This window comes from Suillus clintonianus (assembly GCF_016758775.1).
Source record: "Suillus clintonianus strain FC179 chromosome Unknown DEU56scaffold_96, whole genome shotgun sequence".
NCBI lineage: Eukaryota > Fungi > Basidiomycota > Agaricomycetes > Boletales > Suillaceae > Suillus > Suillus clintonianus.
This window is the reverse complement of record NW_024539320.1, coordinates 70,343-94,688: the sequence shown is the minus strand read 5'-3', so window position 1 is coordinate 94,688 and position 24,346 is coordinate 70,343. Positions and strand designations below refer to the sequence as shown.

The window sequence follows — 24,346 nt, the reverse complement described above, 5'->3', positions numbered from 1 at the left end:
CTATCTACCGCCGCCCACTCCTCCTCTTCCTCCATCTCTTCCTCATCCCCCAGTGGATACGCACTCAGCGTTTGTGAGCACCGCTGCAGCAGTGATTGTGGCAGTTGCCACTGGCACAGCAGTTATCAGTCACAGCAGTTGCCACAGCAGTTGCTCACAAGATATAAGAAGGTGCGTGCGTCAGGTGTGCGTGAAAGCCCAATTTTATTCTTTTAATACCTCTTGAACGAATGCAGATGGAGTATTCGGCTGAAGACATCGCAGAAGCCAAGAATCTGCAGTCCTTAACAGTGCGTCACTTTCTTGATCGTATGAGGACAAGATAATAACAGATATACCACGCACCACCAGTACCTATGCAGTGCGCATGGTTTTCTGAATAGCTTCTTCCTGGTGCTAACTTGGCAGCTCAGCGTCGATGGTGGCATTCTGGGTAGGCATGTCCAGATCTATTCATATTCACCATTAAATTCGTGGATCCAGACCTATGATTACGCTTGTTCACTACACCCAGAGGTAATGCATTTGTTTATAATAGCCTCAGCTATGATATATGTTTTTCAAAGTGGACATTCCTTCTTCACTCGCGCTGGACCAAGGCAAAAGGCCTTTATATCATCACGCGACATCTACCCTTTTTATTCCTCCTCACTGAGCTATATGGTGCGTTTGGCTCCAGCACATCTTTCCGATGGTGAATTAACATAATGGGCTTCAGTGCGCTTCACGCCGAGCGAGGAACTCGATGAACATGTAGGCACTTACACACTACTAATGAATGACGCTTACATACCGCATGGCTTCACAGAAATGCCGGATATCGATCACTCTTTACTCATGTGCGTACACAGTACATGCTGCATGAACGGCCTTGCTGAGTGCTGGTCTTTGCTCCCACAGTTTTCGGTACAATATCAGTCGGTTGTTCTGGATGTATAGTATCTTCCCTTGCAAAGTAAATGTGGTCCTGATCTGATCCATCTAGTGTTTTTTGTCCTCAGAACATATGCACTCTGGAACAACAATAGAATCGTACTCGCAGTCATGTTGTCCGCCTTTCTCGTGAGTCCCCTCACTCTCTCCACACCCAAGGTTCATGGTAAATCCACTATTCAGGCTGCTGCGGTTGTATCCATCGTCATTGGTTTCACCACCGATGGCACATCACAAAGTTTGTGCTTCACCTCCCCCCGTCAATATTCGCACATACTTACTCCATTTTCACAGTTACGACCAGCGCAATCCCAGGCATCACAGGCTGCTACCAGACCTTGACCAACCACAGCTTCATACAATTTCTTGTTGTGTTTGTATTACAACTAGGTCTGTTGCCAGAAACAAACATGCACATAAAATGATGCCATGCTGATTGGTGTTTTCCCAGGACTCATCTCCCTCACGCTCATACGTGCCATACAGAGCTGGCGGATGAACAACGGCCCTCTGCACGCCATCCTGGTCAAGCATAACATATTCTACTATGCATCTGGATTGTGTGAGTCAGGACATATACATCTTTCCGTGCTCATTGATGATAATTCTTGTTCTGAAAGTTCTCTCGGTCATCAACCTCTTCATATTCGCGTTGTTCTACAATGTGTGTGAACCATGAATACCCTGTATGATCGACACTGATGTTCTGCACACCCAGTCCGCATATCACTCCCTCCTCAAAGAGTATGCACCTCTAAATTCTGCTGCGAATTTCTACTGACAAAACCCCAAAACACACGTGTACAGTTCTCAGTTCTTGATCCTTGCAATCCTCGCCACGCGCATGCACCTTCATATTTGGCAGATCGACCGGGATGCACACGACTCTGATGCCACTGGGGTGATCTGTTTGTCTGATATGGTCATTGCGGATCCTATGGCTTATTCGGCGCCGTTTGTTGAGTGAGATTTGGACTGAACAAGATGATTGGTCTGGGAGGCTTGGCTAGGTTTGGGAGGCGCTTAACTTATGGGAATGTATTTCTTGCAGTCAGTAGGCGGGAGGTGCGTTTGGTTAGCCTTGATCTATTTAACATCCATAGGTGTCGAATTTCCACTGTGGGAGCCACGGATGAGTAGGTAACATTCGGCATTTCAGTGTGCTATGTTCAGAGATACTGCCTGGCGGCAGTGTATGATTTTCACATTCTAATACGGCCCAAGTGACGTAGGCTCCGCCACAACCACTGTGACTACTAGTAGGCAGACAAAGGACAGATTTTATCAAGTCAGATACGCAGCGCACCTAAAACTGTGTATGCTGGGCTAGCCTGTGTTACTCGTCAGAAGACTACTAACTTCCTAGTAGTCCGTCGTCAACCTCTCAGCAGCGGTGAGTAGGAGCCTGGTCCCCAGTACGTGTTTGCTACTCGCAAAAACTCTCCTCTACACACTCCGTGGGAGTCGAGGATCACTTATCTATGACCTTACGACATTCCCTGTGAACCGTATGGTAATGTGCAGTGCCACACACCCCATTTGGGTTTTGCGCTCTCCGAAAGTTCGCAACTTTGATGGTTTCTCCAATGTTTACGCCCCCATCTTGATGGGCTTCCGGCTCATTTATACGAGACGAGAAGCGTACAATGTGTGCGCGAAACCCATTTTTACCTCTTGAAGACATGCAGAAGGAGTATTCGGCTGATGATCTCGCAACAGCCAGGGTTCTTCAGTCCTTGACAGTGCGTCACTTTCTTTGTACGAGGGCAAGATAATAACATATATGCCATGCACCACCAGTACCTATTCAGTGCGTATGTTTTTCTAATCACTTCTTGATGGTGTTAACTTGGCAGCTCAGCGTCGATGGCTACATTCTGGGTAGGCTTGTTCAAATCTATTCCCGTCCGCCGTTAAGCTTGTTAATCCAGACCTATGATTATGCTCATTCAGTTTGCGAAGAAGTAATGCGTTTTTTTTCGTGATACGCCGCAGTTTTGACATATGTTGTTCAAAGTGGACACTCCTCCTTCACTCGCGCTGGACCAAGGTAAAAGGCCTTTATATCATCACGCGACATGTGCCCTTTGTCATCCTCGCCATTGAGCTATATCGTGCGTTCGGCTCCAGCACACATATTCCTGGTGGTAACTAACATATTGTGCTTCAGAGCAATTGACGCCGAACGAGAACCTCGATGTATGTGAACATGCGATGGACTTACCTTCGGATGAATGATGCTCACCGTATGACTTCACAGAAATGCCGGATGTCGCTCAATCTTTACTCATGTGCGTCTATCGTACATGCTATATGCACATCCTTGACGTGCGCTCCTCCTACAGTATTCGGCATAATATCAGTCGCTTGCTCTGAATGTATGTCTCCTTCCCCTCGAAATGCACGTGCTCCTGATCTGATTCATCCAGTGTTTTTCATTCTTAGAACATATGCGCTCTGGAACAATAATAGAATCGTACTGGCAGTCATGTTGTTCGCCTTTCTCGTGAGTCCTCTCACTCTCTCCACACCCAAGGCTCGTTGCAAATGCATTAGATAGGCTGTTCTGGCTGCGTGCATCGTTGTTGGTTTCGTCACCATTGGCGCATCACAAGGTTTGCGCTCTCACCTCCCTCCGATACTATTCGCACATACTCACTCCACTTTCACAGTTACAACTAGCGCAATCACGGGCATCACAGGCTGCTACCAGACCTCGACTAATCTCAGCTTCATACAATTTCTTCTCTTGTTTGTATTTCAACTAGGTTTGTTGCCGGAAACCGGAAACATGCATATAAAAAAGGATGTCATGCTGATTGGTGTTCTCCCAGGACTCAGTTCCCTCACGCTCGTACGTGCCATACAGAGCTGGCGGACGAACAACGGCCCTCTATACGCCATCCTGGTCAAGCATAACATATTCTACTATGCATCCGGTCTGTGTGAGTCAGGACATACACATGTTTCCGCGCTCATTGGTGATGATTCTTGTTCCAAAAGTTCTTTCGGCCGTCAATGTCCTTGTATTAATATTGTTTTCTGATGTGCGTGAACACAAATACCCTGTATGATTGAGTCATTGATGTTCTGCACGCCCAGTCCGTGTATCGCTCCGTCCTCCAAAAGTATACACCTCTAAATTCTGCTGCTAATTCCTACTAACATTCCAAAACACGTTTACAGTTTTGAGTTCTTGATCCTTGCGATCCTCGCCACGCGCATGCACCTCCATCTTTGGCAGATCGACCGAGGCGCACACGGCTCTAATGCCCTTGGGATGACTTTCATGTCTGATATAGTCCTAGCGGACCCTATAGCTTACTCTGCGTCGCTTGTGGAGTGACATTGGAACGAGATGACTGGTCTGGGTGGCTTGGTCGGGTTTGGGAGGCGTTCAACATATGGTAATGCCTCTCTTGTCATGGGCGGGAGGTGCGTTTGGTTGGCTTTAATCTATTTAACATACATGAGTGTTGAGTTTCCACTGTGAGGGCCGTGGATAGATATCACCGTCCTTGAGGTTAATGGAAGTGTTTTTCTCGTACAGGGTAACATTGTCCGTAGCGGATCATACGACGTAACGTCTCATCGTGTGGCTTATTCGGTGTCGTTTGTGTAATGAGGTTACGTTACTGAACGAGGTATGCTCACCAGCCGGGTTCGGGGATGCGCTCAACTTATAGGACTGCATTTTCTATCGCGTACGGGAGGTGAGTACTAGTTCGGGCGGGCCTTGGTCTGTTTAACTTTGACATTAAGCAGGTCTCAAGCTTCTGCTGTGAGCGGTGCCAAATGAGTGAATAATGATAAGGATTTGCACAGTGTTTTCCAACCTACACTTCCCATCGGAGATCGTTTTTCTCGATGTTCATGATGAATGATTTGTACTGGGCCTTAGAGCGCTGAGCTCCATCCCTGAGGCGGAGCATTCAATTTTCAAATTCAAAACTTGATGATGAATCGACGACTTCCCACATACAAATGTGAGAACACGACCAGGTTAGAAGCTCTAAGAAAAGCCGTGCATCCAAAATAATTTGTGAAGTCGCGGCAAACTCGTATCTCATCAACTGAAGAAGCAATTCACGACGAAACCGGCTCCTCTTGGAAGAAGAGGCGATACGGGGAAGTGATTGATGAGATGAGTGATGTCACAGGAGGCTTGATTCAAGTGATAGGATATAATGAGAAGTCGAGCCTCGACAGTCGGAGTGACTTCGTGATATTTATCATCCCCGAGAGTTTCTGTCAGAGGGGCACAGTATAACGAAGCAGACCGTCCTCCGAGGCTGAGATCGGAATGATGTGCATGCAACTGCACAAATTGATGATTTGGAAGCCAGCAGGGAATGAGGGAATGTGGAGGGTGCCAAGGGCCAAGGGCTTGTCGCTCAATTGTTGCTGGCCAGATGCTCTGGGATCTGCAATGACATGCATGGTGTATTCATCAGCGCCAGTTGAAGGACTTCATATTAAATAAGCTCACTCGGTACTTGGTGTCTTGAGCTGCAGCACTGAAAGCCAAATCGTGATGTGTTGAACGAACCTAGTAGTATAGTATTAACATAGGTTCGTGAGTCGACGTCCGAATTGGGTGTTACATAATATGACAATTGACATCCACTCTCCTCCTCCGATCTGTACCGTACCTCCTCCCTCTACCTATCTGCCTCCGCCCTCTCCTCCTCTTCCTCCGTCTCTTCCTTATACCCTAGTGGATGCGCACTCAGCGTTTGTGAGCATTGTCACAGCAGTGATCGTGGCAGTTGCCACAGCAGTGGCGGAGCAAATTTCACGCTGCCCGAAACAAGCTAAGTAGTAGACTGTTAGTAATTATGTAATCACCAAGACACTTCGGTGGGCAGTGAAACACCGAAATGCGACCAGAGATCATGATCTCCTTGCTCATTAAGCCCGCAATCTGATGGGTATCGCCACTAATACAAATTCTAGTTATGCCCACATCTTGATGTGGTTCGCAGCTCATGCTCACAAGATATAAGAAGGTGCGTGCGTCAGGTGTCCGTGAAAGCCCGTTTTGATTTTTTTTGATACCTCTTGAACGAATGCAAATGGAGTATTCGGCTGATGACATCGCAGCAGCCAAGAATCTGCAGTCCTTAACAGTACGTCGCCTTTTTTAATCGTATGAGGACAAGATAATAACAGATATACCACGCACCACCAGTACCTAGCCAGTGCGCATGGTTTTCTGAATAGCTTCTTCCTGGTGCTAACTCGGCAGCTCAGCGTCGATGGTGGCATTTTGGGTAGGCACGGCCAGATCTATTCATATCCACCATTGAATTCGTGGATCCAGACCTATGATTACGCTTGTTCACTACACACAGAGGTAATGCATTTGTTTCTAATAGCCTCAGTCATGATATATGTTTTTCAAAGTGGACATTCCTCCTGGAGTCGCGCTGGACCAAGGCAAAAGGTCTTTACGTCATTACACGACATTCCCCCTTTTTCTTCCTCCTCACTGAGCTATATCGTGCGTTTGGTTCCAGCACCCGTCTTCCCGATGGTGAATTAACATAATGGGCTTCAGTGCACTTCACGCCGAGCGAGAAACTCGATGAATATGTGGGGACTTACCCACTAATGAATGAACGCTTACATACCGCATGCCTTCACAGAAATGCGGAATATCGTTCACTCTTCACACATGTGCGTACACAGTACATGCTGCATGAACGGCCTTGCTGAGTGCTGGTCTTTTCTCCCACAGCTTTCAGTACGATATCGATCGGTTGTTCTGAATGTATATCTTCCCTTGCAAAGTAAATCTGCTCCTGGTCTGATCCATCTAGTGTTTTTTGTGCTTAGAACATATGCGCTCTGGAACAACAATAGAATCGTACTAGCAGTCATGTTGTCCGCCTTTCTCGTGAGTCCCCTCACTCTCTCCACACCCAAGGCTCTTGGTAAATACACTATTCAGGCTGCTGTGGCTGCATGCATCGTCATTGGTTTCATCACCGTTGGCACATCACACGGTTTGCGCTTCACCTCCCCCGGTCACTATTCGCACATGCTCACTCCATTTTCACAGTTGTGACCAGCGCAATCCCAGGTATCACAGGCTGCTACCGGACCTCGACCAACCTCAGCTTCATACAATTTCTTCTCTTGTTTGCATTTCAACTAGGTTTGTTGCCAGAAATCAAAAACATGCATATAAAGATGACATGCTGATTGGTGTTTCCCCAGGACTCATCTCCCTCACGCTCATACGTGTCATACAGAGCTGGCGGACGAACAACGGCCCTCTGTACGCCATCCTGGTCAAGCATAACATATTCTATTATGCATCCGGTCTGTGTGAGTCAGGACATATACATATTTTTATGCTCATCGATGATGATTCTTGCTTGAAAAGTTCTTTCAGCCGTCAATTTCCTTATGTTGTTCTACGACGTGCGTGAACTCCCGATTACCCTGTATGGTCGAGTCATTGATGTTCTGCACACTTAGTCTGCATATCACTCCATCATCGAAGAGTATGCACCTCTAAATTCTGCTGTGAATTCCTGCTAACAACACCCCCCAAAAACACACGTACAGTTTCGAGTGCTTTGTCCTTGCGATCCTCGCCACGCGCATGTACCTCCTTCTTTGGCAGATCGACCGGGATGCACACGGCTCTGATGCCCTTGGGATGATTTGTTTGTCTGATATGTTCCCCGCGGACCCTATGGCTTATCCGGCGTCGTTTGTGGAGCGAAATTTGGACTGAACGAGATGACTGGCCTGGGTGGCTTGATCGGGTTTGGAAGGCGCTTAACTTATGGGAATGTATTTATTGTCGTCAGTAGGCGGGAGGTGCGTTTGGTTAGCCTTGATTTATTTAACATCTATAGTATCGAGTTTCCGCTGTGGGAGCCACGGATGAGTAGGTAACGTTTGGCATTTCAGTGCGCTAGCGTCAGAAGTGCTGCCTGGCGGCAGTGTATCATTTTCCAAAAACACAGTCAACATTCAGCATGTATTCAACCATTATGGTTAGTACTGCCAACCTAGATAGTACACGTCTAATATATATAATGCAAAAACGGAACGAGAAAATGAGCTAGGTACTGTGAATGTCTTGGATCTATATATGTCACTTTGTCGTGACGCCCTGGTGGTCAGGCGTACTCTCAACAGAGATGACTGCTCTGGGTTGCTTGGTCGGGTTTGAGAGGTGTTTAACAGATGGGAAGGTCTTTCTTACCATGGGCGGAAGGTGCGTTTGGTTGGCTTTAATCTATTTAACATACATAGGTGTTGAGTTTCCACTGTGAGGGCCGTGGATAGATATCACTGTTCTTGAGGCTAATGGAGGTGTTTTGCTCCTACAGGGTAACATTGTCCGTGGCGGATCGTACGGCGTAACGTCTCGTGGCTGATTTGGTGTCGTTTGTGTAATGAGGTGACTGAACGAGATATGTTCACCAGCCGGGTTCGGGGATGCGCTCAACCTATATAGGACTTCATTTTCGATCGCAGACGGGAGGTGAGTACTAGTTTGGGCGGGCCTTGGTCTGTTTAACATTGACATTAAGCAGGTCTCGAGCTTCCGCTGTGAGCGGTGCCAAATGAGTGGATAATGATAAGGATTTGCACGGTGTTTTCCAACCTACACTCCCCATCGGAGATTGTTGTGGAGAAGAATTGAGTGTGAATCTGTTATCCTAAGGAAAAACTGCTGCAATCCTACTAACCACATCCCTGCCACGTTAACTAAATTTAGATGAGATAAAACAAATATCATCAATCCTCGAGCTCACAACATTCGAACGCGAGATCCATCTCCATGCGTGTTGAACGGTGTTAGTTCCTCCCGTTGATTTATACACTCCGTGTCTTGTGGTGTATTGCCGTTAACTTGAATTCGGCTGTTATTGGACATTCTAGACTGCCTGAAGCATGATGAGTCTGTGATGTACAAGGGAAGGAAAATGAGTGATAAATAGCGCACTGTGTGGTACACGCGGTCCGAATATAAGCGCCCCAGAACAACATGACGGTGTGAGGATGTTCAGGATCCCCATATTATTTGTAAATAATGAGTGAAAAGGACAATTTCATTCTGCGGTTTTACGCGGTGCTTGTTTCTTGTGAGCTCCATCCCTGAGGCGGAGCATTCAATTTTCAAATTCAATGAATCGATGACTTCCCAAATACAAATGTGAGAAAACGACCAGGTTAGAAGCTCTGAGAAAGGCCGTGCATCCAAAATAATTTGTGGAATCGCGGCAAACTCGTGTCTCATCAACTGAAGAAGCAATTCACGACAAAACCGGCTTCTCTTGGAAGAAGTGGCGATACGGGGAAGTGATTGATGAGATGAGTGATGTCACAGGAGGCTTGATTCAAGTGATAGGATATAATGAGAAGTCGAGCCTCGACAGTCGGAGTGACTTCGTGATATTTATCATCCACGAGAGTTTCTGTCAGAGGGGCACAGGATAACGAAGCAGACCGTCCTCCGAGGCTGAGATTGGAATGATGTGCATGCAACTGCACAAATTGATAATTTGGAAGCCAGCAGGGAATGAGGGAATGTGGAGGGTGCCAAGGGCCAAGGGCTTGTCGCTCAATTGTTGCTGGCCAGATGCTCTGGGATCTGCAATGACATGTATGGTGTATTCATCAGCGCCAGTTGAAGGACTCCACACCATTGATATAAGCTCACTCGGTACTTGGTGTCTTGAGCTGCAGCACTGAAAGCCAAATCGTGATCAGTGTTGAATGAACTATTATCATAGGTTCGTGAGTCGACGTCCGAGTTGGGTGTTGAATATGACAACTTCCTGTCCTTCCTCCTTCTGTGCCTCCTCCCTCTACCTATTTGCATCCGCCCTCTCCTCCTGTTCCATCTCATCCTCGTACCCTAGTGGATGCGCACTCAGCGTTTGTGAGCACCGCCGCCGCAGTGATCGTGGCAGTTGCCACAGCAGTGGCAGCAAATTTCACCGCTGCTCGAAGCAGCTTGAGCTACTTTTAGTAATTATGTAATCACTAAGACACTTCGGTGGGCAGTGAAACGCCGAAATGCGACCAGTGATCATGATCTCCTTGCTCATTAAGCCCGCAATATCAGGCTGAATGGTATCGCCACAATACAAATTCCAGTTATGCCCATATCTTGATGTGGTTCGCAGCTCATGCTCGCAAGATATAAGAAGGTGCGTGCGTCAGGTGTCCGTGAAAGCCCGTTTTGATTTTTTTTGATACCTCTTGAACGAATGCAGATGGAGTATTCGGCTGACGACATCGCAGCAGCCAGGAATCTGCAGTTCTTAACAGTGCGTCGCTTCCTTGATCATATGAGGACAAGATGATAAAAGATATACCACGCACCACCAGTACCTAGCTAGTGCGCATGGTTTTCTGAACAGCTTCTTCCTGGTGCTAACTTGGCAGCTCAGCGTCGATGGTGGCATTCTGGGTAGGCATGTCCAGATCTATTCATATCCGCCATTGAATTCGTGGATCCAGACCTATGATTACGCTTGTTCACTACACACAGAGGTAATGCATTTGTTTCTAATAGCCTCAGCTATGATATATGTTTTTCAAAGTGGACATTCCTCCTGGAGTCGCGCTGGACCAAGGTAAAAAGCCTTTATGCCATTACACGACATGCCCCCTTTTTGCTCCTCATCACTGAGCTATATAGTGCGTTTGGCTCTAGCACACGTCTTCCCGATGGTGAATTAACATAATGGGCTTCAGTGCACTTCACGCCGAGCGAGAAACTCGATGAATATGTAGGAACTTACCCACTAATGAATGACGCTTACATACCGCATGACTTCACAGAAATGCCGGATATCGTTCTCTATTTACTCATGTGCGTACACGGTGCATGCTGCATGAACGGCCTTGCTGAGTGCTGGTCTTTGCTCCCACAGCTTTCAGTACGATATCGATCGGTTGTTCTGAATGTATATCTTCCCTTGCAAAGTAAATCTGCTCCTGGTCTGATCCATCTAGTGTTTTTTGTGCTTAGAACATATGCGCTCTGGAACAGCAATAGAATCGTACTCGCAGTCATGTTGTCCGCCTTTCTCGTGAGTCCCCTCACTCTCTCCACACCCAAGGCTCTTGGTAAATACACTATTCAGGCTGCTGTGGTTGCTTCCATCATCATTGGTTTCATCACCGTTGGCACATCACACGGTTTGCGCTTCACCTCCCCCGGTCACTATTCGCACATGCTCACTCCATTTTCACAGTTGTGACAAGCGCAATCCCAGGAATCTTAGGTTGCTATCGGACCTCGACCAACCTCAGCTTCATACAATTTGTTCAATTGTTTGTATTCCAACTAGGTTTGTTTCCGGAAACCAAAAACAAAGATGACATGTTGATTGGTGTTTCCCCAGGACTCATCTCCCTCACGCTCATACGTGTCATACAGAGCTGGCGGACGAACACCGGCCCTATGTACGCCATCCTGGTCAAGCATAACATATTCTACTATGCATCTGGTCTGGGTGAGTCAGAACATATACATGTTTTTGTGCTCATCGGTAATGATTCTTGTTCCAAAGTTCTTTCAGCCGTCAATTTCCTCATAATAATGTTGTTCTACGACGTGCGTGAATCCCCGATTACCCTGTATGGTCGAGTCATTGATGTTCTGCACACCTAGTCCCCATATCACTCCCTCCTCGAAGAGTACGCACCTCTAAATTCTGCTGCGAATCTCTGCTAACAACACCCCCAAAAAACACGCGTACAGTTTCGAGTGCTTTTTCCTTACAATCCTCGCCACGCGCATGCACCTCCATCTCTGGCAGATAGACCGGAATGCACACGTCTCTGACGCCCTTGGAATGACTTTGTTGTCTGATATAGTCATGGCGGACCCTATAGCTTACTCGGCGTCGCTTGTGGAGTAACATTGGACTAACAACGTGACTGGTCTGGGTGATTTGGTCGGGTTTGGGAGGTGCTTAACTTATGGAAATGTCTTTTTTTTCTTGTTGTGGGTGGGAGGTGTGGTTGGCTGGCCTTGATCTATTTAATATCCATAGGTGTCAAGTTTCCGCTGTGAGGGCCGCGGATGAGTGGATAACGATCGGGATTTGAGTGTGCTAGGGTCAGAAGTGCTTCTTAGCGGCAGTTCGTATCATTCTCCGAATTACATGGTCAACGTTCAGCATGTATTCAACTATTATCGTAGGCTATATTTTGATATAGGATGATGTACAATAGGCCACTTACCAATCCGCAGACACCACAAACATCAAGTGAACCGAGAAATATAGCGCTACGTCATGGCGTGTCGGGCCCAACGACTTGCCAAATATACACAGCACTCAACATATATGTATGATCAATAAACCCCAGGAAGCAATCGGTACTTCACCCTCTTCGCCCAATCCTCCCATTCTTTGCCCAGCGCACTCCGGAGCATCTTGTCCTCCACTGCAGGTCGAATGATACAAATGAAAGTACCTAGAGTAAACGCGTAGAAACCCGTTGCTGTTATAACTTTTACGAAAGGCACTTGTAAAAACCCAGACTGCCTCAACCACGATTCCCGGTGTCCATACATGACGACGAGCCCTATATATTGGAGAATGAAACCCGTGTAGCTTGGGTGGCGGACGAACGAGTACGGTCCATTTGTCACAAGTGTGTGATCTTTTCTGACGCTGATTGGCCAGCTCCAGTGCTTCCCTAGTGTCACCACGCAATGACGCCTTATCACGCCCCCGATTATGAAGGCAAGGCTACCAGCAATGAAAGCGGGGGTGATTGGCGTAGGGTGAAGAGAGCATAGAAGCTGCAAGGCTCTGGCGCCATAGGTGCCCTCTGGAAGTTGCGATGAATTTATATGCGTGGCCAAGATACTGGCCACTTCAGCGAACGATGCTGCCCACACGAAGACCTGTTATATCGTCCACCGATGAATATAGACAACGACCAATATATAGGAGCAACACACCTTCTTCGTATCTATGCCCAGACGTCCCAGACGTCTCAGAGGCCATGTCATGAAAGTTTCGAACGCGGGGGGTTCCACGAACTCGCCAGGTGACGGTGGCGGAGCAGAAGAAGTGAAAGAAACATAGACGCCAATAGCCAAACCTACGATGAAGGGGATCTTGAACAAGCTCATGGTACGCCGTTGATTTTCCTTTTGATCTTGCGACGAGTCACCTTAAATACCTGAGCATTAATACCTCTACCGCAACAAAACTCCCAGGTGTGAAAATTGAATGATAAATTCGGGGATCGATTATGTGTCAAATTTACCTGGAGCGCAACGAGTGGAGCGCAACTACAAATCCAAGCGGGTGCTTCCAGCATTAAATGTGAAGTCACTTGTCAGCCCCGGAAGAAGGAAATTTGTTGCCTGGTTACTATTTTTGGATGTCCTCCTGCTCTAGAACTCTCTAGAACGTGTCCTCTGAGGGTGGATTCATATCTGGTGGGTCAGCCATTGCTACATACTTAGCGTTCCCGATGGTCGATAGCACACCCAACGTATGCGAACTTTATAAGGCAATAGAAACAATATTGCGTGTGTTTTTCATGTCTTGTGTTGCCTCTGACTTTAGGTTCGCCTCGCCCGAAATTTAGTTCCGGTACTTCTCTTGACTAATGATCATGACGATGATCATGACGGGTGCGAGAGTCAGCGCATACGGTGCCACAAAATAAGGATTTCACCATCGGAACAGTGGTAACTTTGTCTCGCGAGAACCTCGCGATGACGTGGATAGCCAGTTTCAAGGGTGGTAATTAGAGCCTAGAGGTTGCAACTGACTGAGCAATAGATACGACTAAGTAAGATGTGTGCTGGAGGTCACGAAACACTGCAGCGCCTGTCCCGACGGACCACAAAAGGGGAAGCACGGCACGCACGTGGCTCCTGTAGATTAATTCATGGACATCAGAATTATACAGCAGGGGCAACGTGATTGGAAAGTGGCGGAACTAACAACTTGAAGAACTCGCGGTTTGCCATGGTAGCAGCCCCACCCCGCCCAAGGCTAGATAGACAAAGTTGGCTGCTCGAGAACCCTCGGTGGTCCATATCTCAGCCAGAGTGTCAAACTTGTGTGAAGGGTAGCTGCGACGAGGCTGTGCCGCGGCACTGACGCGGCATATATGAGGTTTGACGCGGCATGACGCGCATGTGACGCGGCATTGACGAGGCATTGACGCGGCACAACTTATTTGACGCGGCATGGTCTATGATTGACGCGGCATGAAGCGGGCCTTGACGCGGCACAGGTGAGTGTACGGCCAGAGGACAAGTACTGTAAATATGGTGAGAACTGAAAACAGCAGTCTAGGGCCTGTGCGCAGACGGACACTCACATGCTGATCATTAACGAGGATATTCAAAGTGTTTGGAATTTAGTTTTCGAGCGACATAAGAATGTTGTTTGAACCTCACAGGACCGCGTCAATTTCACCTGGCCCCAAACAGAGTACTACAGTAACTGTGGCACCACAGCAGATGGTACCACGATACCCTCAAGTTCAAACCGGGTCCACTGATCAGCATGCAAGCTCGGGCTGGTCGCTGCAATACGACTACATACCCCATGCAATTCAAAAGGCCCTACACTCAATTTCTTCAAAAGGAAAACAAGACTGCCGAGTATTTCACTCCGGAAGACCTCAAACTCGCACTTCATCGCCTTTTCACCCCAGATGCTGCCTGTACCGCACAAATAGGTGCATTCCTTGTTGCCCTACATATATGAAGAGTGGAAAAGGCACCCGGAATCCCACAATCCCTCGTTATGGCTGCTGAAGCTTGAAGTCCCAACGGCCCACACGTTTGAGTCACAAGTAGTCATCGAAGATGGAGACACGGATTTTGTTGTCGACATCGTTGGAACTGAAGGAGAGACTTTCAACGTCAGTACCACATTAGCTGTCTTTGCTGCGTGCACAGGCGCTCGAGTGAACGAGGTAGGGTTATTTTGTATCTGCTGTAATAACTTGGCTGACGAGTCAAAAAATAAACATGGAAACAGGACTTCCACACCTTCCTCTAGACCAGCGCATCTTCTACAATCTCTCGACTGTTTATATAATGCTCCTTCACCAGGCACTCTCTTTCCCATATCTAATGTGCCGTCCAGCTTCATCCTCGTGCTCCATTGCCATCATGCACTTGCTACGATTGCACCATACAGCAAGTCCTTACCTCTTCAATTTCCTCTCTTACAAACCCTGCGATAGCCAAACCAAACACAGGCGCCGGAATTCAATTCCAGAGACCCAACAGGCTTGACGTCTGCCTAGTGATGAATCGACCAATAGATCTGTAAAACTCCAGCTACGATCTTATATCTCATCGATCTGACCTTGTGCAGCGTATCCCCAGCAGCAACAGACATGCCATCATTCGTCGGAAACGGCGACATCGGGCATTACAAAACACGAAGCCGAAACGCAGGATCGGTCTACCGAGATTCATCGGCCGGGTTTGGAGAATGTTCTGCGAGTCTCAACTCCAGAAAATAGGCCGTCCAAATCAGCCGAAGACCTTGTTGGAAAATGCGCGGTCACAAGTTTTGAAGTCCTTGCCGGGGTGTATTTTGCCGGGGTCGACGAGCGATTGAACCTCGCTAGTGGTAGCAGAGCCAAGATCCAGTGTGTAGGAGGAAGTGTAGAGGCAGCTTGTGCTCTCAAACTCGCTGTGAGTAATAGGTGAGCCTCCCGTTCAAATGACAGATTGCAACAATGCTCACATCTTTAACGTTGAATAGTTGATCTTGTTGGTATGTCATCGTCTGAAGCCTGGCATGGAAAGATCCGAACATATTCCAGAGTCCGGGATACGACGCAAGCAGTTGGTCTGCACGCTATCGCGACATATCTATGTTTTCGAGTTCCAAAACTGCGTAGTTTGGTCATTTGGTGCCGAACATATGGTAGCGAGGCATGCACCATTCCTGATTAAAATCCATCGAGCGGACTTCACACGTCCTGCCTCAGGTCTCGCCATTCTTTGTCGCTTGTCCCTTCGCGCCTAAAATGCCCAACAAGTTAACACATGCTGATACAGAAGAATTCCAGAAGAGAAGTACGAAGAAATCGACTGCCTAGACTCTAAAGAACACAGGCAACTTTGTCATGAGGTCCGCGAGGTTATTCTTAACTTCGCTGAATCAGATAAAGAACACCAATTCGCAATAGATTGCAACATGTTACACTGTATACGTACAGGGCCTATGGGACAAGTTGGATGCAGGTTGGTATCCTGGGAGTAGACTAAGCGAGTCCGCGTCAGGGCTTTGGAAATTATCTCGGGATGAGTAGCGAGTCCCCAGAGTGCATTTTCCACCAGGCAGGAAAGCGCAGATCATCGAAATAAATAGGTAGTCATCCACAACAACTCAGGAACACCTGATTCGGACAGGGGGTGAGTACAGTGTTATCTGCTCCGACGGCTGCCATTTGCGCGTTTATTGAGACGGTTTCATTTAACTTAGGAAGTGATTGAGTTATCACGCGTATTATATCTTTCGCAGAGTGAAGCCGGGTAGCGGAGGTTTTGTCCTCATCACTTATGGAGATAAACATCTGTTGCCTCACGACTCAATAGTTCATCTCCCTACTCAGTCCTCCACATATCCTCCTCACAATATAGCCAAGCCATGCCGTCGTCTAAACATAACCAACTTCCTGACACACGTACTCCGGTGTACATTGACATTTTGCCAGAGCTCAGCTCATGGCCGAGCTTATCCTCACGTTCACGTGCACCACCATCTTCTCTATTAAAGTCTCCTCGAGCTGCTACTGCATTTCACCCCTCCTCGAATGCGCCGCGTCGCATGAGGGATATTGATCCCACAGTAACCTTCGTCTCGCCCTCTGTCATCATCGGCAAGTCATCCTATATAATATTATTGGATGGCGCGCCCATACACAGTGAGGACACAAAACTCGAATGCATTGGACCATATTTCACCAATTCTATAAACCCATCCGATGGCGGTCCATTGCTCTACAGCACAGCCTTAGTTCCCAAGTACTGGGAGATCTTGTGCAAATCCCCAGGTCCGTACTTTCTGACCTCGACGTGCTACAGGTATATAATCAGTTCCTCAAGATCCCACTATATACACTATCATTCAGGATGTGTACCACCCAGCACCCCTTGGAAGTTCCTCAGGTCGTCCGCGCCCTATTCTTATATTCTCTGCTGAATACCACTTCCGATACTCAGTCTCTGTATGCAAGCTCCCATCTTCCACGTCGCCATACTTCGCATATCAAGCCAATTCACCTTTCATCACGAACATTGCTCGTGCTTCTTACGATTTACCCCAGTCCAACTGTTCGCACAACCGCCTTAGTATGCCTCCGACCCTCTCGGATCAAGAGAGCCTTCAGTCGCACGAAGACAGCATGCAAAACCAGCAGTGCAAGCACTATATACCGGACATCAACCTGGGGGACTTTTCACTAGTCGAAGCCATGATCAACAACCATGACTCGTCTGATGCCACATACAAAGAGATGATGGCATGGTCGTCGTTCTCAAGCTTCTTGAAAAGACATCCGTAATTATGTGAGTAACTTGTTTAATGAGAAGGTCTGCTGCTCACATGTCCAACAGATCATGTTACAGGGACAGTAGAGCGGATGTAACGGTGATATTACATAGCGTTTACAGAATTTACCATCAGCTAATCGTCAATTTTCCCAGTAAAACAGATTTTATGTATGCTGATATTCTATTATGAAGTCCTTCGATATCATGCTGTCACAGCCAGACTGAGTTCTCGCCTGTAGCCCCTCCAATGGCATTCGCCCGTCTGAAAGCGCTGAGAAGTTAGAACAGACGTGATGAGATTACCTCGCGTACTGTGTTTTCTTGTTGTTCTAGCCATTGGAATCCTCTGGTGCGGCTAAAGTGTAGCTGGATGCTGTGGTCCCCCGGGCCATAGCACTCACCCGTCTGACATGGAACGCAAGATTGATCAGACAAATGGTCGAAGCTGATCGCTCTCGCTGTCTATAGTCTGATAGACGCCTGAAAGTGATGAGAACGTGCTCGTACGTAACCCCATTTCGCGGATACCGTTATGATGGTTTATCTCTCCGCCAGTATTGGAGACATACGTACTATAACTTCGCTGACGGCAGGGCTTTAACGCTGGAAGTTAGATCTAAATTATAATTTCACTCCCGTAGAGTTACGACTCGGATACCGTAAATTTCCAGTGGTGGGATTGAACACAGGGAGAAGAGAAGAAATATGTGGGTCCTGAGTTCTAACGGATGGAGTTTGAAGTCTGACCTCATGCGCGCTTGCCCCATGGTACGGCCAGGTCACCAGTCTGTCTTCTCCGGATGACAAGCGGAAATTAATCCCCATTGAGTTGACCTAGGCGCTATCTTACGTCCTCGAACGCTGCATTCGCTCGTCCGTTTGATCGCGGTCCAAATCTGAAAGTGAGAATGCGTTGCTACCTGCTCTGTTTCTAATTAATACATGCACATGTATGTACACGCCTCAGCTAAAATCAGAAGAGGTGCATACCCGTTGTGGTACCGCCATAAAGATAGAATGCTTCAACCTTGCAGTCTTTGTCAAAAATTAGCGCTTGTAAGATCTGGGTCAGACTGTCGTCCGCTTAAGCGTTACGCCAAAAGGCAGTGATACTGAAGGAAAGCCTTGGGCTAATTTGAAAACAGGTCACGAGTCTTCTGCAAGTAGGTAGAAAAACAGAGAAAAGACATTCAAGTTCCCTCATGAAGGCCAGAACTGGGACACATTCGTTCATTTCCGTTGGGAAAGAAGAAGACAGAAATCCCCGGGCGTTGCCCAAAATTATGAATGATGAAAATGATAAGCATTTCACCCGCCAGAAAAAGGTTGAAGAAGCACGCAATCACGATGTTGTATGGATGAATGAATGGAGGTCTGTCACGGTCAAAAGGTACGTACAGGGCCCGCACCACAATCATGAGGCCACAACACTTGGCATGACACACAGCGGGGAGACCAATATCCAGGGGGGCTTGCTCAATGTAATTATCCTGTGGAATCGCAGAGTAGTGCTCGCCGTATAAAAGACCTGCAGCGTATACCGTTATCTACAGCCCACTCATCCTGCAATCAGGTGAGCTAAAAACCATGCTTGATTCTGCCAATCAACGTTGTCTGACATTACCCTCATAAAAACAATGACTTACAACACTGCAGTAAGAACCGCCGCAGCCAACCCTGGTTTCACGGTTGTCGAAAAAAAGTGAATGCGACGCCGTCGCTGGCCTCGCGCGGGAGATACGGGTTTGAAAATGGTCGTCCATATTTACAATTTCTTCTTGAGTATCTCATGGATACGCTCTCATACGGTCATACCAAAGGAGTTTTGTGGAATTGGATGTACTGTGTCAAGCATGTCAAGGTGAAGTCAATATTATGAGACTCCAGCTTGGAATCGCACGGTACTGAGGAACGTGCACGTGACAGTATCGGATACAGAGTGTCAATTCTCTAATATCGACAACATATATAATTGTCTTCATACAAGTCCATATCGTATTGAATCGTATCATGCCGTGCTTCAAGAGACCATCACTCCCCTGCAAACAAGCGCACGAGCATGTATGTTGTCGAGCCGAGGAAACGAACAACTAAAGAACGAAAGGCATGAGTACTAACGATCACGTATTGTCAGAAGCTTCTACTTACATGCAAGTCCAGCAACTGAGAAGAGGATGAACGCCATGTACCCGTTCACAGCCGCACTTCCAGTCCCACTCGTCGCCGTTCTGCCATTTATAAGCTAGCGTCCATATGCAATCTCTTAAAATACTCACATTATAGCAGCAGCTAGAAGAGCCTGTAAACCCACCACGTTAATAAAAATTGTTCTAACACGAACCTATTCGATGATCACTTACGTTGCTCAAAGTCCAGACTAGCAATACGTTCGTCCGGAAGGTCTTATAATAGTCTTCTTGCTGCGTTGCTGGATCGGGTTTGGACTCCTCCTTGGGTGGTTTCGAGGACAGGACATGGATAGCATCTTCATATGCTGCATTGATATCTGTCTCAGCTGTGGGTACTGCCACCTCGACTTCATTCTTGTTGTCACCCTTGCCCGCGCTGACGACACCGAGATCAGTGGAGACCTTGTTATCGCCCTTCGTTCCCCATGAGACATCATGTACGTTAGCAAACTGAAAACTTTGTGAGCGACTAGGAGCTGTGCGTAAAAGACGGACGTACTGCATAGACGTTCAGGACCGCGATATACGACGGCGCCATGAGGAGATATTGAACGAAAGAAGTAATCATATGCCATGGCTCAAACTTTGACGATGATCAATACATTATACGCAAGATAAAAAGCAAATGATGACCCACGAAGATCAGTGAGGCAACGATATACAACCCCAGCGTAGCTGCCAACGAAAGCACGACATCTCTAAAGATCGCATTCGAGAATAGATCGCTAGCCTGGATTGCGCGTCCTTCGGTCTGAGCAACGCTTTCGATGGCCTTGTAAGCAAGCAACAACGCCGAGACAGTCATATAAATCGTGATTACGCCAAACCCGATGAAGGCGAGAGTGTAGCCCCATTTTGCGCCTTGCGGCCGGTTGCCAAGTGAGAGGAGGAAGCACATAATGAGCAGCCCAAGATAAAAGTAGTTGAGGAGGAGGTTAAGGATGTGGATTTGAGGAACGTAGGACTCGAGCGCTTGGGAGAGAATGATGAATGCGATGTAGTAGTTACCCTAATGCACATGAGCGTCATTATGGTGGGGGTAGAGAATGGTAGAAAGGGAGCTTACTAGGGAAAACCAGGAAAAAATGAGGTTGTACAGTTGATAAAACATCTCAATGTGAATCCAAAACTTGCGCATGAATGTATGCGAGGAACGATACAAGTAGTGGAAATGAACTGTAGAGTGTATGGCGGCAAAGAAGGAGCCGTTAAGCCAGCGACGTCTTTGAGAAATTAACTCGGGAACCTGTTGGAAAGGGTCAGCGTGCACCGCATGAGGACTTTGATCGCTCAGATTGACCTGGTCTGGAACATCAGTCACTGCATAAGCAGACTTGACGTAGTGTAGAATCCACGATGCCCCGCGCTTTGAGACCAGCTCCCAGCATAATATCTGAACAAGCGTCAGCCAATACATCATCTTGTTCTACGTGACACCCACCCGATCCTCGGCAAGATACATGTTCGCCGTGAAGATGTCTGCACCTGCGCCATGCATCTTCTCACCCAAAAAGTACTTCTGCAGCGGGCCCTCCCCCAACTGGTCATTCTGCAGGGCAATATACCTGTATGCGCTAAACGCGCCAGGCAACACGGTGATGTACCCGAACACACTCTCTAGCGGCTTATCCAGAATATTCGACATCTTGTATTCGAAGTTCTGCGCTGCGACGAGTGGGTTGAGAAGATATTGTCCGTACTTGCCCTTCAAGGCGACGATTTCGCCGCATGCGCCACCAACGTTTGAATTGATGTCGAAGGCTTTCCACAGGTGGTAGATTGAGGTGGGGCCGGGCATGGTACCGACGTCAAGGAGAACGCACACATTTGGCTGTAGTAATGGACCGAAGGCATTGAAGAACCAGCGATGGGAGTTGATCTTCTTTTGATTCTTCTCCTTGAGGCAGAAGATGATTTGTACGGGGACGACACCTTTCTCGGCGCCTTCTATCTTCATGGAAGGAGAGACAGATACTGTGATCGCGTTAGGATTTAAAACAGGTCAATAATGTGGAGACAAACTTTGCGTGGTATACTCGTATATGTGTGCTGTGACAGGTTTTCCATTGACGATATTCTTCTCTATCATCAACAACAGGACTATTTGCCAGAATTGAAGCGTACCTTTGCAATGCCGTCTTGATATGCACCCATGGCAGCAATTACACTCAGCGTCCGGGAATTGATCTTCTGCCGCCCATCACTAACGATACAGACTACAACCTTCTTCCAACCCTCTTTTCCCCACGTTTTGCTGCGATCCCGTTTGCACAAATGTGCGATATTCTTAATGACACCATGCATTGAACGACAAAATAGCTCCTCGTCTTCATTATACATTGTCATGACGATGAAAAGCTCGGTTCGCCGTGGAGGATCGTAATGGCCCTGGCGGAGGGTGAACCCCGATTTCTCAAAGTCGTTCGGGTCGCATGTAGCTGCAGAGTACCGCATGTGGGTAAACTCGCGTTCGTTACGCAACGCGCACATGTCCAGCAGTTTTGTTGGTACTGCGGAGTCGAGCACAAAGTTACCATGGAAGAGTCTGTACGTTGTGAGCATGAAAGAAGATTGGATAAAAAAAGTAATACTCACTCTACCTTCTTGATTGTCTTGTATCGCCGGGGTACGCGCTGTGGTATGTGTCCATAGCGAATGTTAGTTTCCGAGCGATCATCAGTATCCTGGTAACCTCCAGGCATGGGTGCTGCTCCATTCCGTCGCAGCAGTGGCATATCTCCCAGATCATTATCCTCATGCTCTACCATCTCATAATCCAGACCGAACTGCGACTGCGGGCGTGTATTAGTGGGCTGTGGGTTGTCGGAAAGGCTATAGCCAGCGTGCGGTGTTAGATAGTCAGTCGATGGCTGATGCGAAGGCTGATGTTGTTGATATAAATCTTGCGATTGTGAGGGAGGAAATGGAGTTGATGGTACTTGCGGGGTAAGGAATGGGTCCGGGAGGTGATATTGTTGGTTCGGATCGTAGGGTTGGTGTTCATGTTGGGGATCGTAGTGGTGTGGGTCATACGGGTCATACGTTTCCTCTCCGTAAGGATTGGGTGTCTGAGACGGGTAAGTGTTGTACCCGTCATTGTAATGTCCCCGCTGTGCTTCGTCGGCCTGTTCATCATAGACCAGACACGTTAGGCGCCTTTAACCATGAGGATAACCATAAACGCACCTCGTGGTACCTTGACATCGCGTGTAGATAAGTGGTCCCCTAAAGAATGAGTGAACTCGTCAGAGTTTGCAAAAGAAAAAGGGTCAGTATTCTATCTCAAATCTATCCAATATAAACTTCCAGAAGTTCCGCTGTGGAAGGCTGTTGTTCAGTGTGGCTGTGCTTTTCTCAGGTTCCCCTCTTCCCAGCCAAGCGCAGTGCGCAGCCTCTCTCGGGTCCTTGGAGGCTCTTGGCTGTTCTTTGGCAACAAAATTCGTTTCCGGAGTAACTTCACGACCTTTGAAGAGAAAGTCGAAAGAAGGCGAACCATAAAAATAGCTTAGCTTACTATTAGGTCACATCGATGTAGTAGTAGTTTCTTGGTAAGTGTTGAAGTCTTTTCTAGCCCTTTACTCAAATCTAATAGTCCTATATTCAGACGAGATACTCTATGAGCTACAACTGAAAGGGTGATTTTCAATGATGTGCTGTAGGGTCCACCCATGGTGGTACATCGATCGACAAGACTTGACCATTCAACGAATACGACATCGTCAAATAAAAATTCGATTTGCTTCCATCACAGCGGACGTAAGTGTTAAATTTGCTGCCTGGACAGAGATTTAAAGCACACTCTCAAAGACGAATCAAATTTAATTTTTCCCCTGTCCTTGTTACAGACAGTTTCGCTTCCGGTAGGATTTCAAGCTTGATCTAGAGATGCACCCTTGCATATACTTGAACATACGAACTTGCTTCTCTAGATGGACCGCTACCGTTCGCCAGCGTGCAGATTTGCAGTGATAATCTAGATGCATCAGAGACGGCACACCACTGAAAAATGATAGTAGCAGCTTCCAAAATGCGAGGGATCGAAACTGTTCAGCAGAGCTGAGTCATTCACTACACTTCTTCTTTTTGGACCATCGACCATCGATTCGAATATTGGAGGCGAGATCGTCGTCCTGAAGGGCGGGTGTGGACAATATCTCATCAACCAACTCGTCGCAGCGCAGAATTTCGACTACAACATGTCGAATATTCTGGATAAGCTGCTAGGGACAGAGTTCGGGTCATCCTCAAATTTGATCTTTAGGGATATTGTGCTCTCGATTTTGCTGGGTCATGATTTGAGTTTGATGATAGTTCAAGTGTGAGCTATGGCATTGATTACTTCCTTCTTCCAGTATCTGGTCATGGCGCGGTCCTCAATCTATGCAGTTTATCCCCCTTCTTCTGCATAGCTCCCAGTCGCTCACACAAAACAGTTTGCCAACATTCATGATGTCTCATGGGGCACTAACAGGCGAAGATGCTATGCATGTTTCTGTCCTCAAACCCACCCAAGGCGGTGTCCAAGCCTGATCTAGCAACGCAGCAAGAAAACCATAAGATTTTTCAGGACGAACATATTGCTAATTTGGACTTTGAGCAACGTGAGTGAATATCGAACAGGCTAGTATCAAACATATTTTTATTGACTTGGTGGGTTTGCAGGCTCTTCCGGCTGCTGCCATCA

The 24,346-nt window shown here is 47.4% G+C and overlaps 10 protein-coding genes across 10 annotated transcripts; 8 read left to right on the top strand and 2 right to left on the bottom strand.

Annotated features, from left to right (window-relative positions):
- Positions 1-1,044: 1,044 nt before the first annotated feature.
- Positions 1,045-1,900, top strand: DEU56DRAFT_916974 (uncharacterized protein; the record flags this gene model as incomplete). Its single annotated transcript, XM_041357926.1, has 6 exons — positions 1,045-1,171; positions 1,228-1,323; positions 1,385-1,495; positions 1,554-1,597; positions 1,652-1,677; positions 1,741-1,900. The coding sequence occupies 6 exons, from the start codon at positions 1,045-1,047 to the stop codon at positions 1,898-1,900; spliced, it is 564 nt and encodes a 187-aa protein (XP_041204123.1).
- Positions 1,901-2,799: 899 nt separating this feature from the next.
- DEU56DRAFT_983545 (uncharacterized protein) lies at positions 2,800-4,593 on the top strand (the record flags this gene model as incomplete). Its single annotated transcript, XM_041359956.1, has 14 exons — positions 2,800-2,814; positions 2,865-2,897; positions 2,951-3,047; positions 3,104-3,132; positions 3,194-3,224; positions 3,279-3,311; positions 3,363-3,439; positions 3,494-3,548; positions 3,606-3,701; positions 3,768-3,872; positions 3,937-3,980; positions 4,036-4,061; positions 4,120-4,422; positions 4,484-4,593. The coding sequence occupies 13 exons, from the start codon at positions 2,800-2,802 to the stop codon at positions 4,277-4,279; spliced, it is 801 nt and encodes a 266-aa protein (XP_041204122.1). The 3' UTR covers positions 4,280-4,422; positions 4,484-4,593.
- DEU56DRAFT_827202 (uncharacterized protein) lies at positions 4,145-4,992 on the top strand. Its single transcript, XM_041354380.1, has 4 exons — positions 4,145-4,389; positions 4,447-4,532; positions 4,588-4,851; positions 4,916-4,992. Exons 1-3 carry the CDS (start codon positions 4,292-4,294, stop codon positions 4,617-4,619), a joined length of 216 nt encoding a protein of 71 aa, XP_041204121.1. The 5' UTR covers positions 4,145-4,291; the 3' UTR covers positions 4,620-4,851; positions 4,916-4,992.
- An 887-nt stretch (positions 4,993-5,879) lies between these two features.
- Positions 5,880-7,854, top strand: DEU56DRAFT_594156 (uncharacterized protein). The gene is made up of 15 exons (XM_041346991.1): positions 5,880-6,062; positions 6,125-6,134; positions 6,187-6,206; positions 6,257-6,289; positions 6,340-6,436; positions 6,494-6,528; positions 6,582-6,612; positions 6,674-6,706; positions 6,756-6,832; positions 6,887-6,941; positions 6,998-7,093; positions 7,156-7,266; positions 7,325-7,362; positions 7,420-7,445; positions 7,510-7,854. The coding sequence occupies exons 1-15, from the start codon at positions 6,003-6,005 to the stop codon at positions 7,679-7,681; spliced, it is 894 nt and encodes a 297-aa protein (XP_041204120.1). The 5' UTR covers positions 5,880-6,002; the 3' UTR covers positions 7,682-7,854.
- A 1,875-nt stretch (positions 7,855-9,729) lies between these two features.
- On the top strand, positions 9,730-12,083 carry DEU56DRAFT_903958 (uncharacterized protein; the record flags this gene model as incomplete). Its single annotated transcript, XM_041356654.1, has 13 exons — positions 9,730-9,933; positions 10,092-10,115; positions 10,182-10,235; positions 10,297-10,461; positions 10,512-10,608; positions 10,666-10,783; positions 10,943-11,003; positions 11,058-11,112; positions 11,169-11,264; positions 11,319-11,429; positions 11,487-11,530; positions 11,588-11,613; positions 11,678-12,083. The coding sequence occupies 13 exons, from the start codon at positions 9,730-9,732 to the stop codon at positions 11,835-11,837; spliced, it is 1,215 nt and encodes a 404-aa protein (XP_041204119.1). The 3' UTR covers positions 11,838-12,083.
- Positions 12,058-13,219, bottom strand: DEU56DRAFT_594128 (uncharacterized protein). Its single transcript, XM_041346990.1, has 2 exons — positions 12,890-13,219; positions 12,058-12,832 (listed from the first exon to the last, which is right to left on the bottom strand). Exons 1-2 carry the CDS (start codon positions 13,061-13,063, stop codon positions 12,275-12,277), a joined length of 732 nt encoding a protein of 243 aa, XP_041204118.1. The 5' UTR covers positions 13,064-13,219; the 3' UTR covers positions 12,058-12,274.
- Positions 13,220-14,459: 1,240 nt separating this feature from the next.
- DEU56DRAFT_963444 (uncharacterized protein) lies at positions 14,460-16,396 on the top strand (the record flags this gene model as incomplete). The annotated part of the gene is made up of 4 exons (XM_041359389.1): positions 14,460-14,634; positions 14,666-14,874; positions 15,293-15,607; positions 15,708-16,396. 4 exons carry the CDS (start codon positions 14,460-14,462, stop codon positions 15,942-15,944), a joined length of 936 nt encoding a protein of 311 aa, XP_041204117.1. The 3' UTR covers positions 15,945-16,396.
- A 50-nt stretch (positions 16,397-16,446) lies between these two features.
- Positions 16,447-17,724, top strand: DEU56DRAFT_893061 (uncharacterized protein). Its single transcript, XM_041356338.1, has 3 exons — positions 16,447-16,974; positions 17,027-17,488; positions 17,537-17,724. The coding sequence occupies exons 1-2, from the start codon at positions 16,569-16,571 to the stop codon at positions 17,482-17,484; spliced, it is 864 nt and encodes a 287-aa protein (XP_041204116.1). The 5' UTR covers positions 16,447-16,568; the 3' UTR covers positions 17,485-17,488; positions 17,537-17,724.
- Positions 17,725-19,339: 1,615 nt separating this feature from the next.
- DEU56DRAFT_983540 (glycosyltransferase family 2 protein) lies at positions 19,340-22,993 on the bottom strand. Its single transcript, XM_041359955.1, has 13 exons — positions 22,849-22,993; positions 22,258-22,787; positions 21,787-22,207; positions 21,685-21,739; positions 21,104-21,636; positions 20,963-21,055; positions 20,729-20,908; positions 20,300-20,671; positions 20,162-20,245; positions 19,834-20,112; positions 19,750-19,772; positions 19,622-19,701; positions 19,340-19,563 (listed from the first exon to the last, which is right to left on the bottom strand). Exons 1-13 carry the CDS (start codon positions 22,864-22,866, stop codon positions 19,505-19,507), a joined length of 2,727 nt encoding a protein of 908 aa, XP_041204115.1. The 5' UTR covers positions 22,867-22,993; the 3' UTR covers positions 19,340-19,504.
- A 1-nt stretch (position 22,994) lies between these two features.
- DEU56DRAFT_903953 (uncharacterized protein) lies at positions 22,995-24,192 on the top strand (the record flags this gene model as incomplete). Its single annotated transcript, XM_041356653.1, has 4 exons — positions 22,995-23,210; positions 23,267-23,418; positions 23,682-23,980; positions 24,015-24,192. Exons 2-4 carry the CDS (start codon positions 23,308-23,310, stop codon positions 24,190-24,192), a joined length of 588 nt encoding a protein of 195 aa, XP_041204114.1. The 5' UTR covers positions 22,995-23,210; positions 23,267-23,307.
- Positions 24,193-24,346: the final 154 nt, after the last annotated feature.